The 13,444-nt window shown below is 62.4% G+C and overlaps 1 protein-coding gene across 7 annotated transcripts in view; it reads left to right on the top strand.

Annotated features, from left to right (window-relative positions):
* Positions 1 to 13,444, top strand: part of PITPNM2 (phosphatidylinositol transfer protein membrane associated 2) — a 121,283-nt gene that overhangs the window by 101,106 nt on the left and 6,733 nt on the right. For 4 of the 7 annotated variants that reach the window (XM_032310645.1, XM_032310649.1, XM_032310647.1 and 1 more), the window contains 12 exons: positions 1,081 to 1,392; positions 2,349 to 2,444; positions 4,084 to 4,188; positions 4,380 to 4,450; positions 7,268 to 7,515; positions 7,905 to 8,094; positions 8,213 to 8,332; positions 8,897 to 9,108; positions 9,594 to 9,772; positions 10,916 to 11,086; positions 11,539 to 11,688; positions 12,730 to 12,894. In XM_032310645.1, coding sequence (XP_032166536.1) covers positions 1,081 to 1,392; positions 2,349 to 2,444; positions 4,084 to 4,188; positions 4,380 to 4,450; positions 7,268 to 7,515; positions 7,905 to 8,094; positions 8,213 to 8,332; positions 8,897 to 9,108; positions 9,594 to 9,772; positions 10,916 to 11,086; positions 11,539 to 11,688; positions 12,730 to 12,894 — 2,019 coding nt within the window. The remainder of the gene's footprint in view (positions 1 to 1,080; positions 1,393 to 2,348; positions 2,445 to 4,083; positions 4,189 to 4,379; positions 4,451 to 7,267; positions 7,516 to 7,904; positions 8,095 to 8,212; positions 8,333 to 8,896; positions 9,109 to 9,593; positions 9,773 to 10,915; positions 11,087 to 11,538; positions 11,689 to 12,729; positions 12,895 to 13,444) is intronic. The other 3 variants (XM_032310648.1, XM_032310650.1, XM_032310646.1) reach the window with 2 other exon arrangements.

The following is a 13,444-nucleotide window of genomic DNA, read 5'->3' as shown; positions in this document are numbered from 1 at the left end:
GGAAGAAGCAAAATGGTGTTGCAAACAAGTAAATACCAGACAGCAGCAAACCTGAAACCCACCCAAAGAGAACCCCACAGGTGTTAGGAAAAGACACGGCCACGTGACATGTCCACGTAAACATCAGCAACACGCACGACAGCCCGAAGTGCCATGTGGAAAATCACGTGTGGGCTGCAGGAGAGGAAAGTCAGTGACACACAGAAGTGAGGCTGGGTGGGGCGGGAGGCGAGGGCATCCAGGAGGGCCGTCCCTGGGCTCCCTGCCGCTGGTGGTGGCTGTTCCCTCCCGGGTCGGCGTGGGTAGGAATGATGCTCTTTTTCTTCTTAACATTTTCCTAGCGAGCTTTATCGAGGCCTAATTTTGCATTACCATGCACTTCACCCCTTGCGAGAGGACAGTTCTCTAAGTGGCAGTGTATTCAGAGTCGTGCACACGGTTCTAGAACATTCCGTCCTCCCCAGTCTTTTGTTCATGTTCACAGTCACCCCCACGCCCACCCCCAGCCCCAGGCAACCCCCCTCTGCCTTCTGTCCCCAAAGTTCTTTCATTATCTTTTATACCTTGAAAGCAGTTTCATTTTCGTTATTTGGCTTGCCTGGCATAGTCTTCTATGTCTTACTTTGTCTTATTTTGTATCTTATTTTATATGTATATATGCTCTATTTGAGAGAAGAGACCAACCCACTTTGCACTGGAACTTGATTTCCATGTGAAAATTCGATAGCAAAAGTGTACTAGACACTGACAGGAGACAGTGAGGGGGTTCTCCCTCTAGTGCCCCCGGGGCAGGAATCCCCCCAAAATTCATCTTGGCTTTTGAGCAGCCACATTCCCTCACGAGGCCCCTTTGCTCCAGTTGTAGAACCTCATGAGGCCATCTGTGAGCCAGACCCCTCATTGGCAGATGGGGAAACTGAGGCATGGGGGTGGGGGACAGTGATTTGCCCACAATCCCACAGTGGGTATAACCTCGGGGTGACTCCCGGCCCCACGCCCAGCCCTGGGACCTAACGCTGCCCCTCTCTCCTGTCCCTCCTGTCTCCCTACCCCCGCCCCCCAACCGCCGCCTGGGGGCAGGCCTGCGGAAGGTGATGGTGAGGGCCCACAGGCAGGCCTGGTGCTGGCAGGACGAGTGGTACGGGCTGAACATGGAGAACATCCGGGAGCTGGAGAAGGAGGCGCAGCTCATGCTGTCCCGCAAGATGGCCCAGTTCAGCGAAGATGGCGAGGAGGCTGCCGAGCTGGCCGAGGACGAGGCCGGCCAGGCCCAGCTGCCCGGGGACGCCGCCCAGCCCAGCAGTGGCAGTGGCGGGGAGCCCCTGGCGGGCCGGGGCCTCAAGAAACAGTGGTCCACGTCCTCCAAGTCCTCACGGTCCTCCAAGCGGGGAGGTGAGCCCCCGGGGGCACATAGCGCCGCCTTTCTCCAGGCTGGGGGCGGGGTGGGTCTCTCTGCCTTCCCCCAGTGTACCCCAGGGACAGCCCTCACCCCCGTCCGCGGCAGCCGGTTGCTGCCACTGCCAGGTAATTCTGACTCCGGACTGGGGCTCTTGCTTCCCAACCTGTGGGCCACACCGGTGGGGAGTCAGAACCATTCCCTGCCCGCAGCGCCGCAGCTCAGAGTGCACCCAGGCTGCCTCCCCCAGCAGCAGGTGCCCCCAGACGCCCCTACAAGGGCTGTGAGGACTGCAGCTCTGAGCAGCCGGTGCCCCCAGCAGGAGAGGGAGTCTGGGTGGGTTCCCCCAGCATGCCCAGGAGGGGTCTCTGCTCCTGGGGCAGGAGCCAGGCTGGAGAAGCCAAAAGAACCTTTAGAGCCTGAGAAACACCTTTCCCGGGAGAACTTCGGCAGAAGGCGGTGGCGGTTTGGAAAAACCAGGGTATCCTGTTTATAGCCAGGAGTCTCCGCTCAAACCCAGCATCCCCACGCCGGGCTGGCCTGTGTGTGTGCCGAGGGTCTCTGTGGATGTCCGTACCATACCTTTTATGTCCGTCACCTCCTGGAGTGCCCCACAGCCCTACCGGCTCTGCTGCAGGAGGATTTCAGGGGCTCCCCCACCCCGTGCAGAGGGCTGTCGAGAGGGCGGGAGTGGCCCCGGGCCTGTGTGCCTGCAGGTCCCAGCCTTAACCCCAGTACACTCCCAGTTCCTGGTCCTCCCTGGGACACAGCTGCTTTGTGCCAGGTGGGCTGGGAGGGACCTTCTTGAAAGTTCCAGGAGCTTCCCCCCTTCCCTTCTCCCTTCTCCCCTGAGCCCTCCTGGCCCTGCTCTGGCACCGGCTCCTCTGTCCCCCGCCCCCGCCCCCGCCCCACTCGGCTGGCTGGCCGGTCAGCCTGCGGTTTTGCCTTCCAGCCAGCCCCTCCCGCCACAGCATCTCCGAGTGGAGAATGCAGAGTATTGCCCGGGACTCCGACGAGAGCTCAGACGACGAGTATTTCGATGCTCATGGTAGGTGGCTCTTCCCCGGGGGACGGGAGGGAAGAGCTGAGAGGGTCTGGGCAGAGGGAGAGATGAAGCCGCCAGGAGGCGGGGCCCCTGCCAGGCTGTAGGATGGACTGACACAGACGGGGCTTTGTGCCACCTGTGAGTTTCTTTCCAGAAGACTCTTTACAGAAGCACGGCCTCTTACAAGTTCCTAAATCTCTGTAACGACCTTGTTTTCTTCTTGGGTTAGTGGACGTCCAGCTCCTATAGAAACCTTATTAGCAAATGCAAACCAGCAGGAAATAGGCAAAATGCCCATTTTCCCACCAATCCCCAAATAAACACAGTGACCACACAGCCTCCTGAATCACCCACCTTTGCTGGGGAGACGGGGGTCCCATTGGCCCTCGAACAACACAGGTTTGCACACGGCGCGGGTCCACGTACACGTGGATTTTTTTTTGGATAAGTACCATACCGTAAATGTATTTTCCTTTCTTTATGATTTTCTGAATGACGTTGTGTTTTCTCTAGCTTGTTTTGTTGTAAGAATATGGTGTATCATATACATGACACACAAAATCTGTGTTAACTGGCTCTTTATGTTATCAGTTCTGCTTCTGGTCAACATAGGCTATAAATAGTTAAGTTTCTGGGGAATCAAGTTTGATGTGGATTTTTGACTGGGGGCGGGGGCCGGGGGTAAGGGGCTAGCGCCCCAGCCCCTGTGTTGTTCAAGGGTCAACTTCACTAAAACACTCGCTTGCTTCCCGCCTCGGCCCTTCCTCTCCACTGGCAGACCGGTCTGTGGAGACAGGTTTCCAGCTTGTCGTTTACAAAGCAGGACACAGGCTCGGAGGGGACAGGGACTTGTCCACAGACACTAAGCAGGACCGAGGCAGGCTGCAGGGCTGGGGGAGGGGGCCGGTGCCCACCGGGACAGCCACCTCCCACCCAGCAGCGCCCCAGGCTGCGGTCCTCAGAGAAGCAGAAACGAGGCAGTCTGTGTAGATGTTGAAACAGTCAGGAATGTTAGCTGATGAGCGGCGAGACAAAATGCGGTCCGTCCTTGCAGGGAAATAGGATTCAGCCGTAGAACGGACTGAGCCACGGACCCCTGCCAGTCCGGGCAATATGGCAGTAGAGCACGCGGGGAAAGAAGCCAGACACAAAAGACCCCACGTTGTATGATTCCCTTCTGTGGGATGTCCAGGACCGGCCCATCCCTAGAGACCGGAAGTGGCTCCCCGGCCACCAGCGCCTGGGGAGGGGGACAGGGAGCGACTGCTGACGGACTGCTGACGGGTGCAAGGTTTCCATTTGGGGAGATGGAGATGCTCCGGAACCAGGCAGAGGTGGTGGTTGTACAGCACTGGGAACGAACGGAAGGCTGCCTTCAAGTGGTTTAAGTGGTGAATTTTATGTTAGGGAACATTATCGCAGTTTTTAGAAAAGGTCAGGCCGAAGCCCCATGGGTGTCGGTCAAGTGTTCGTCCTGCTAAGGAAGGGGGGTGGAAGCGAGCTCGGAGGCATCCACAGGCCAGAGAGCCGCGGGAACGCCCGGAGTGGCCCCACGAGGCCCCGCACCTCCCAGCCAGGCCTCTTCGCGCCCCTCGGGCCCTGCCCTCCGGTGGGTGCTGGAGCCCTGCTCTCTCCTCCCCAGAGGACCTGTCCGACTCAGAGGAGATATTCCCCAAGGACATCACCAAATGGAACTCCAATGACCTCATGGACAAGATCGAAAGCCCTGAGCCGGAGGATTCACAGGGTACCCGAGTGGGGGGCGGTGGGGTGCTTCAGTATCTGGGGAGGGGGCTGCAGGGACCAGGCCCCTCCTCTCCGACCCAGCTGCTATGTGGTGCTGGGCATCCGAGGGTCCCGCTTGTCTGGGTCACTGCATCTGTCCCGTGGGCCCGGGGCTGCCCCTCGGCTCACGGCTCCCCCACTTCCGTGTTGCAGATGGTCTCTACCGCCAGAGCGCCCCTGAATTCAGGGTAGCCTCCAGCGTGGAGCAGCTGAACATCATCGAGGTGGGTGACTGGGTTAGGGGCAGAGGGCCGGGAGCTGTGCTGCCCACGGCTCCCCGGGCTGCAGGGGGCGGGGGCTGAGCTCGAAGGACAGGTCCCGTGGGGTGCAGAGGCAGACCTCGGCACCCACCGCCTCACGTCCTCGTTGGCCCAGGCGCCACCACAGAGAGGCCTGGGGGCTCCTTTACTCCCCGCCCCGACGTCCCTGAGAACCAAGAAGGACTGCAGACAGCCCCCAAAGAAGGCCTTGACCCAGCTCCACCCATGGAGAGTGAAAGGAGAAACTGGCAAATTCCAGACCAAAAAAAAGATGTTCACCATGTACCCAGCCTTTCTGTATTTGCTGAAGAAAATAAGATGGAAGTGGCGGATGCAAAAGCCGTCTAGGCAGAACTGAGCGGCAGCCGTCCCCCAGGGGCCTCGGGGGGCCCTCAGCGTCCAATAAAGCTATCTTGGCAGAGTGCCTGTGTCCGCTTCGGGGGTTCTTTGCACAGGGCTCAGGCCCCTTCTCCTCCTCCAGCTGTGGGCGGTCAGAGCTGTTTGCACTGGGGCTGTCATGCTGTGGTCACCGCATGGCTCTCGCCCCACGCTGCCCAAGGTGGAGACAGCACCTCCAGGAACTCGGGACCCCTGGGGAGCTCGGACGAACTGCCAGGGAGGAGAAGTAGCGTCCACACCACCCTCCCCAACGTGGGGTTTTCTACACTGGGGTCCAGGGTCAACATGGGCTTTTCTAGAAGGCAAAGTGGGACGAGGGGAGTTGATTTCCAATGGCCGGTTAACGGCAACATAAAGCATATGGAGCCCCCTCCCCCACCTAGGGCGCACACAGCTCTGACGGCCCTCCGGAGGGGCAGAAGGGGCCTTGGGCTCTAGGTCTGGCTCGGGATGTGCCTGGGAACCCAGCACCGGTTCTGGGCACGGCCATCCAGAGTCAGATCCCTTTGCTTGCAATAGCCCCCAAACCGGAGCCTCCCCTACCCAGCCTTGGTGGGGCGGTACGGCTTTATGGAGACACTGACGGGGACCCCCTGGCTCTCCAGAGCTGGCCCCGTGGCTCCCACGCCCACTGCTGCATTGTACCTCTCCCAGGGTCTGTTCCTACAGGGTTTGAGTCGAGTCTTGGGTGGGGTGTGCCCTGGGGTTAGGCACGTATGGGAGCAGAGCCGTGTCTCTAGTTGGCCTCCGGGAGTCCCCAAACAGTCCCAGCATCCATGCTGGGTCGCAGGAGATAGGCACAGGCCTCTCACTGCCCACCCTTGCCCGTCCTGGGTTTCTGAAGACCGCTGGACTCCACCTCCCTAAGTGGGTGATGGTGAGGCTGCCCTGAGACACTTCTTCTTGAGCCCCTGGCCTGGCCTGTTGATAAGCCCTTGAGGCAATGTGGCAGCTCCTCGCACTCCTCCCAGCTGCTGGTCCGGGGAGCTGGGGGCCCCACCCTGCCCTGCCGCAGCTGTGAATTCATTCCTGCCCAGGCCGGCCAGCCAGGGTCAGCCCTCCTGTGCGGACAGGAATCGTTGCCAGGCTCTGCCAGGTCTGTGATCCTGCCCAGACTCCCGTTGCCCACAACTGGCCAATGACTGGCCTCATCCCAATCTTGCCTTGGCTCCAGACCCTGTACTGCCCACCAGCCTCTCTCGTTCGCTGCTCCGTGGCTCCTGGACCGGCCCCGTTCCCTTGTGTTTCCCGGCAGCCTCACCAGCCCCTGGGTCCAGACCCCGTTCTGCCCACTCCCCACCTAAGCTCTGTGTTGGCACTTGGGTCTCATTGCTGCCCCTGCCTACACGCCATCCATCCTATGGCCCAGTTCAGGGCCATTTGTCCCCACATGGACCTTCCAGATGGTTTTGGTCCCCTCCTTGTCCCCCACACGCCTGGACATAATAGGGACATGGCACATACTCTCCAGGGGCCTCTCCTGGGCCCTGGTCCTAGCTCCCGCAGGCACACAGTGTAAGTTAAGGTAGAGAAAGGCCCCTGGGGATGCAGCTACAGCCGGGGTTGGCAGGATGACACTGAATCGGTGGCAGAAACTCTGGGTTCCGGGGCAGCTGGGCACTGATGTGCTGTGTGACATTGGACAAGTCTCTCAGTCTCTCTGGGCCACACCCACCTCAGTTGTAGATAGAATAGTTCCAACCCCATGCAAATGTATACAAGTCTCGGGTCTCACTGTGACCTCACATGCAGGCCTGACCAGCAGGAGGTGGGGTCCTTGACCCCTCCTGAATTAGGGGGGTTCAGACAGGTGCACCTACGTCCCCTCCCTGCTCTAAGATGCTTGGAGACCTTGGTCTTAGAGTCCGGGAACAGCAGCACAGGGAACAGAAGGGAAGCCCGGTATAGATGGGGGGTGAGCTCAGAGCTGCAGGCCCTGTGCCTGGCATCATGGCCGGCCCGGGCTGAGGCTGCCCTGGGGCGCAGACACATGGAGGGCAGGCAGGCTCCAGAGCCCCACACAGAGCGCCCCTGAATTCAGGGTGGCGTCTGGTGGGAAGCTGAACATCACCAAGGTGGGTGCTCAGGCGGGCAGAGGGCCCCTCGCCAAGGCTGGAAACTGCCACCTGGGCCCCTGATGGAAAGTGGAAACTGAGGGGGGGTGGGCAGAGCTGCTCGTGGAGAGGGAGAGGGACCATCTTGGCCTCCCCAGGGGAAGGGGTTGAGGCTGCCCACACCAGGCCCTATAACTGAGGAACTGAACTGGGACTTCAGAGAGGGAGCATTGGGCCAGATCACACACACCCCCCCCCGCCCCGGGGTGACACGGGCCCAGTAAGGAGCTGAGTCCCCGTGGAGTTGACGCCCTGCCAACCCGTGCAGGACGAGGTCAGCCCACCCCTGGCCGCGCCGGCCTCCAAGATCCACGTGCTACTGCTGGTGCTGCACGGAGGCACTATCCTGGACACGGGCGCTGGGGACCCCAGCTCCAAGCAGGGCGACACCAACACCATCGCCACCGTGTTCGACACCGTCATGCGCGTGCACTACCCCAGCGCCCTGGGCCGCCTTGCCATCCGCCTGGTGCCCTGCCCGCCCATCTGCTCAGATGCCTTTGCCCTCGTCTCCAAGTGAGTGCCTGGGACCCAGACCACACATCCCAAAGCACCTGGCCCCTAGGGTCAGGCTGCTCCCCCAGCCTCAGGACCCCCATCTAGGTGTCCACACTTAACAAAAACTATGCAGATGGTTGGGCTTACAGAGGAGGGGCCCCAGGCCCAAGGATGAGCCTCAGTTTCCCTATCTGAGGTGTGGGGCTGTTGAACTGCCCCTGAGATGCAAGGCTTTACTCCCCAGCTCTGTTACCCAGCCTTCCAGGGCCTGGCCCAGAAGCGACCCCATGAGGTTGGCCCTGTCACAGCTGAGGCTCTCCAGTGGCAGGCCTGCTGCTCTGTCAGGGAGGGGCCCCTGAGGCTAAGCTGAGCCACCTGCTCTCTCCTGACCGGGCCCCCTCCCCCAGCCTTAGCCCCTACAGCCACGATGAAGGCTGTCTGTCCAGTAGCCAGGACCACATCCCCCTGGCTGCCCTGCCCCTGCTGGCCACCTCCTCACCCCAGTACCAGGAGGCGATCGCCGCAGTGATCCAGCGGGCCAACCTTGCCTATGGGGACTTCATCAAGTCCCAGGAGGGCATGACCTTCAATGGGCAGGTGAGTGGTGGGGCAGGAGAAGGGCAGACGAGCCCCACGGGGTAGGGGGGGATACCCCCCCAGTTGGGCCCCAGCAAGCGGGGCAGGCACTCAGCCTCCAGAGCCTCTCCGCCTCCAGGTCTGCTTGATTGGGGACTGCGTCGGGGGCATCTTGGCGTTCGACGCCTTGTGCCAGGGCAACCAGCCGGTGTCTGAGAGTCAGAGCAGCAGCCGCCGGGGCAGCGTGGCCAGCGTGCAGGTACCATGCCCATTGCCCCCAGAGTGGGGGCATCTTCAGCACCAACCTGCTAGCCCCACACCTCCCCCAGGCAAGGGAAAGGAAGGGCGGAGGTTGTCAGTGCAGGTACCCAGAGCCGACGGGGCGGGAGCATGGGGCCGGTGAGCTGCTACGGTGGGACCAAGCCTGGAGCCCATGAGGCTTCAGCAGGCGGTGGAGGAGGGTCTGCACCGTAGGGAGCAAGGATCTAGCCCTAAGAGGTGCAGCGGGCAGCCCCTCTGAGCGTCCCAGCAGGAGGGGATCTGAGATCCCTCTGCTGCCCAGCAGCACATGGCCTGGGGTCAGGGGGCTGTGCAAGACTGCGAGGTCGCTGAGAGGTCCCAAAGACCCAGGTGGCCCGTTCAGGCAGGAATGGAGGCTGTGGGGACTCAGCCAGCGGGCTGGGGGGACAGGGCTTCCCCTCCCTGGCATGGGTGAGAGGCCAGCTGGGCAGGGGGCAGTGGCCTTGGAGTCGGGAAGGAGAAGACCGAAGCCAAGCCCAAGTCGGTGGCCACCGGGCAGTGAACCCGCATGGGGCTGTTCCAGGACACTGACCTGCTGTCCCCCGGCACCCTGGCCAATGCGGCCCAGGGCGGCAGCGGCAGCCTGGAGAGCAGTCGGCACCTGAGCCGCAGCAACGTGGATCTCCCCCGAAGCAATGGTGTTGAAGACCCCAAGAGGCAGCTGCCCCGAAAGAGGAGCGACTCGTCCACCTACGAGCTGGACACCATCCAGCAGCACCAGGCCTTCCTGTCCAGGTGCTTGGGGCGAGCGGGGCCCCCAGGTCCGACCCTGAGGCCCATGACCAGGGGACGGGGGAACCCCAAGAGAGAGGGATGCCTCAGAATTGGGGACATAAACCTCGAGGGCTGACGTGAGGGTAGTGGGATGCCCGGGCTGGGCCCACGGCTCTTTGGTCAGGAGAAGGTGGCCTGTTGGGTGCCGCTAGGATCTTGTACACACCGAGGGCCATCTTGAGCCCAAGGGAACAGCTGGTCCAGGATGGGGCAGAGTTGGGGGGCAGAACCCATCGGGGACATCTATTCTAAAGGCAGTGGCACCCCGAGAGAGGTTGCGACTGGCTGTCACCAGAGGTGTCCCAGCAGGTACTGGGCAGCCACATCTGCAGGACAGCTCAGGGGCTGAGCCTCGTGTGGGCCTGATGACCCCTGGGGGGCACTTCTTTGGGAGGCTGAGAGCTAGCCAGGGGTATGGTGTGACCTCACGAGGCCCCCATCCGCAGCCTCCATGCCAGTGTGCTGAGGAACGAGCCCAGCTCCCGCCGTTCGAGCAGCTCCACCATGCTGGACGGCACAGGGGCTGTGGGGAAGTTCGACTTTGAGATTGCAGACCTTTTCCTCTTCGGGTGCCCGCTGGGGCTCGTCCTGGCCTTGAGGAAGACCGTCATCCCTGCCCTGGATGGTGAGAGCTCTGCGGGGGCAGGACAGGGCAGGGGGTATATGAACCGGATAGAGGGTCTCAAAGGACCCTTACCACAAGGCCATGGCCACATCCCAGGCCCCTTCCTGCATCAGCCTCACTTCTGCCCTCCCCAGCACAGGCCCGCTTTTCTCCTTTGCTCCTATTCCCGCAGCTCGGACTGTGGCCCCGATCTCTGGGCTCCTGTTATTCCATTTCATCTTCCAAGCACCTCTGGGTGCTGAGGTCCAGAAGGGAAGGGCTGCTCTGGTGTCAGACGGACATAGACCCAGTCTCCCAGGCCCGAAGTCTTCCCATAAGGAAGAGATGGAAGCCAGACACCCCCAAATCCTCCCAGGTGCCTGGCTTCCCAGTCCCAGAAGGGCTGTGGTCACGCTGCCCCAGAGACCCTCATTAAGGCCACAGGGACAGGGGGGTGTGACATGTCGCTGAGCAGCCTGTCAGAGCAGCAGTCCCTGCAAGGTGCCTCCCCGGATCAGCCAGTGTGGCCCAGAGAGCCCCAGTGTCTTTACAGGGGCCGTGCAGGGCCCATGTTACATCCCCAGGTTACAGAGCGAGAAACTAAGGCTTAGAGAGGTGTAGACACTTGCCCAAGAGCAAGTCAGAGGTGGCTTGTACAGAAGCAGAGACTTAGGGACTGTGCTGTCTGGCAACATCATTTGTAATCACGAGACACCAGAACCGCTGTCAGCGGTCCACAGAGAGCCGCTGGCTGGCTAAATCCCGGCCCTGCCCACCACGGAGGACACCCAGGGCCCAAGATGGGTCCGTGGAACTTGCAGGGCTGAAATGAAGGACACCCACATTTTTGTGTTCTTGGGGGAGGAGGGGAGGTTCAGAAGTATGGCACCTGTTCCTACATGTGTGTTTAAAGGTGAGACATCTACTACTCCTCCTTACGCTAAGGGTCCCCGGTCCCCCAGCAACTGTGACATGCTCGAAGAGCAGCCCCAATGCACAGCCTACGGCGCCACCCTGCTTGGTTTAAAACAAATTTGGTTAATAAACAGACATATACCAAACCAGAGAGAGGAGATTTCGGAGCCCCCCCCGCCCCCCGCCCCATAGACCCGGCCTCCTCAGGGCTCTGCCATGCCCCTCCCTGCCCCCCGCCCCCGCCCCCAGTCTTCCAGCTGCGGCCAGCCTGCCAGCAAGTCTACAACCTCTTCCACCCCGCCGACCCGTCTGCCTCCCGCCTGGAGCCGCTGCTGGAGCGGAGATTCCACGCCCTGCCCCCTTTCAGCATCCCTCGCTACCAGCGCTACCCGCTGGGGGACGGCTGCTCCACGCTGCTGGGTGAGAGGCCCTGGGGTGGGGCGCAGGGTTGGGGGGGGGCCTGGGGCCCCGGCCGGGCTGGAAGGGGCAGCCTGCACTGAGCTCCTCTGGGAAGCTGGGTGCCTGGTGTGGGTCCGGGATGCATCAGCCAAGGGGGTCAGGGCCTCACCCCAGGTGGGGAGTGGGGGACAGACTGGGATGAGGACCCCCTCCCCGCTGTGAGGACCCATCACGACAGTGGGTGGCGACGGGGTTCAGAGCAGGGAACTTGTGTGGGGGCTGCTGCCCATCGCCCACTCTTGGCCCTTCCTGGGAAGCCCCCATCCACACCCCCTGTCCTCGAGTGTGTCCTGGAGTCCTGTCACGTCCTGGTCCTCAAGGAACACCCCCCCGTGTCCGTGTCGGAGGAGCGTGTCTGGACTGCCCATGCGAGTGTCTGTTCTTGTCCTCTGTTCTCTCCCATCTGCCTCCAGTCGAGACAGTGCAGAGAAACCCCGAGCTGGTCCTGGAGGGTGGGCCCCTGGCCCCTCTCCCCCCAGGGGACGGCTTCCTGGAAACCAGTATCCCCGTTCCCGCGCTCACCTGGCAAGACGGGCCCCGTCCGAGCCCGGGCTGTGCTGAGTGTGTGTAACACCCCGTTCGTGGTGGCGTCTGCTTCGCTGGCTGACCGCTGGTCCTCAGGGACTTCCCATGCCCTCCTTGGCCACTTGGAGTCTGTGGGACAGCAGTGTCCCATGGAGACCAGACAGGACAAGTCCTAGGGATCGGGCCTTCCGCACCTCCTCTCTGTGCACCGAGAGCCCGGGAGCTCAGAGGGCAGAGCGGCTGTCCTGGGGTCACCTAGCACGGGTGTGAGTCCAAAGGCTCCGTCTCCCATTTGTGAGGCTGGAGGGGACAGCTAGAAGAGGGGGTGAGGCCCCAACCGTCATCCCACCTGCTCTGCTAGAGAAGCTTCCGGTCCCGGTGAGGGGGTCATCCAGAGTCCCACTCCTTCCCTGCCTGAGGGGGTCCAGGCCCCTCATGTACCCACCAGCACGGGGTCCTGGAGCCGAGCCCCCTCTCTCCCTGCTCTGCCCTGTCCCAGTCGCACCCTCAGCACCTGCTTTGTCCCCAGACGCCCATTCGAGGCTGGTTCAGTATGGCCCGTGTGAGGGACAGGCAGGGAGGGGCTTGCCTCGCCCTTAGCATCCCCCAGAGACCGCTTCAGGCCCTCCTGTTAGCACCCCCAAACCCAGCTACAACGCCCTGCGGGTCAGGCCTGCTAGGCGGAGCCAGGAGGCTGGGAGGGCTAGGAGATCAGGAGCTGTGTGCTGGGTCAGATGGGTGGCCAGGGGGGGCGTGAGCCTGGCCGCCTTGCCTCCCTGCCTACTGTGTCTGTGTTGGTCTGTCTGTCCGTCCCTGCCCCAGCCCTCCCTTCTCTCCCTCCTCAGCTCCGTGCCCTGCCCTCTCAGCCCTGAGCAGGCAGGCCCCGGGCATGCTTGGTCCCCCCCTCACTGCCAGCTGTGCTCCGATGCCACCGCTCGCCTGCAGGTGGAGGGGTCGGCCACGGCTCCAGCCCACCCTGCCCTGGGCACGCTGGACCCTACCTCCTGCTGCTCAGGGGGCCGGGGGGCTGGGCTGGGGGCCTGCTCTTACCCAGGTCTCCGGTTCCTGTCCACCTGCAGCAGACGCACTCCAGACCCACAACACAGTCTTTCAAGAGCACGCGGCCCCCTCCTCGCCAGGCGCAGCACCCGCCCCCCGAGGCTTCCGCCGAGCCAGTGAGATCAGCATTGCCAGCCAGGTGTCGGGCATGGCCGAGAGCTACACAGCGTCCAGCATTGCCCAGAGTGAGTGCTGCGGTGGCCTGCCCTCCCTGCACCCTCCTGTCTGTCGTAGCAGGGGGTCTGCACTATGCACTACCCTCTCCGCCCCTCCCCCGGCCCTGCCAGCTTCCGGGGTGGTTGGCGGTGTCTGGAGACAGCTGGGGAAGGCGTTACTGGCAAGAGGTGGCTAATGACCGGGGTCTCCTCGACACCCACAACGGCCCCAAATGTCCAGAGAGGACCCTGGAGGGAGGGAGTGTTCGAAGGGGTGGCCCAGCAGGGCCAAGTCCAGGCAGGAGGTGATGGGCCTGGGAGGAGGGGTCCTAGCCCCCGCTCGGGGAGGGGGGGGGTAGTGGGGACATTCCCCCTGAGGAGGAAGCTGTGGGCTGTTTCTGGACAAGCAGCCCGACCCCGACGACCCAGAGAGCAGCTGAGGGGAGCCAGGGAGGCAAGACCTCAGCGTGGCCTCCGTCGCTGCTTGGCTTCTCCGAAGCTTCTCAGCAGCTACAAGCGGAGCCCAGGTCAGCCCCTTGCCGGGGCCCAGGGCCAGCTGCCCGCTCCGTCCTCCCAGACC

The sequence above is a fragment of the Mustela erminea genome, chromosome 13 (assembly GCF_009829155.1).
Source record: "Mustela erminea isolate mMusErm1 chromosome 13, mMusErm1.Pri, whole genome shotgun sequence".
Classification (NCBI taxonomy): domain Eukaryota; kingdom Metazoa; phylum Chordata; class Mammalia; order Carnivora; family Mustelidae; genus Mustela; species Mustela erminea.
This window is presented reverse-complemented; position numbering and strand designations above follow the sequence as displayed.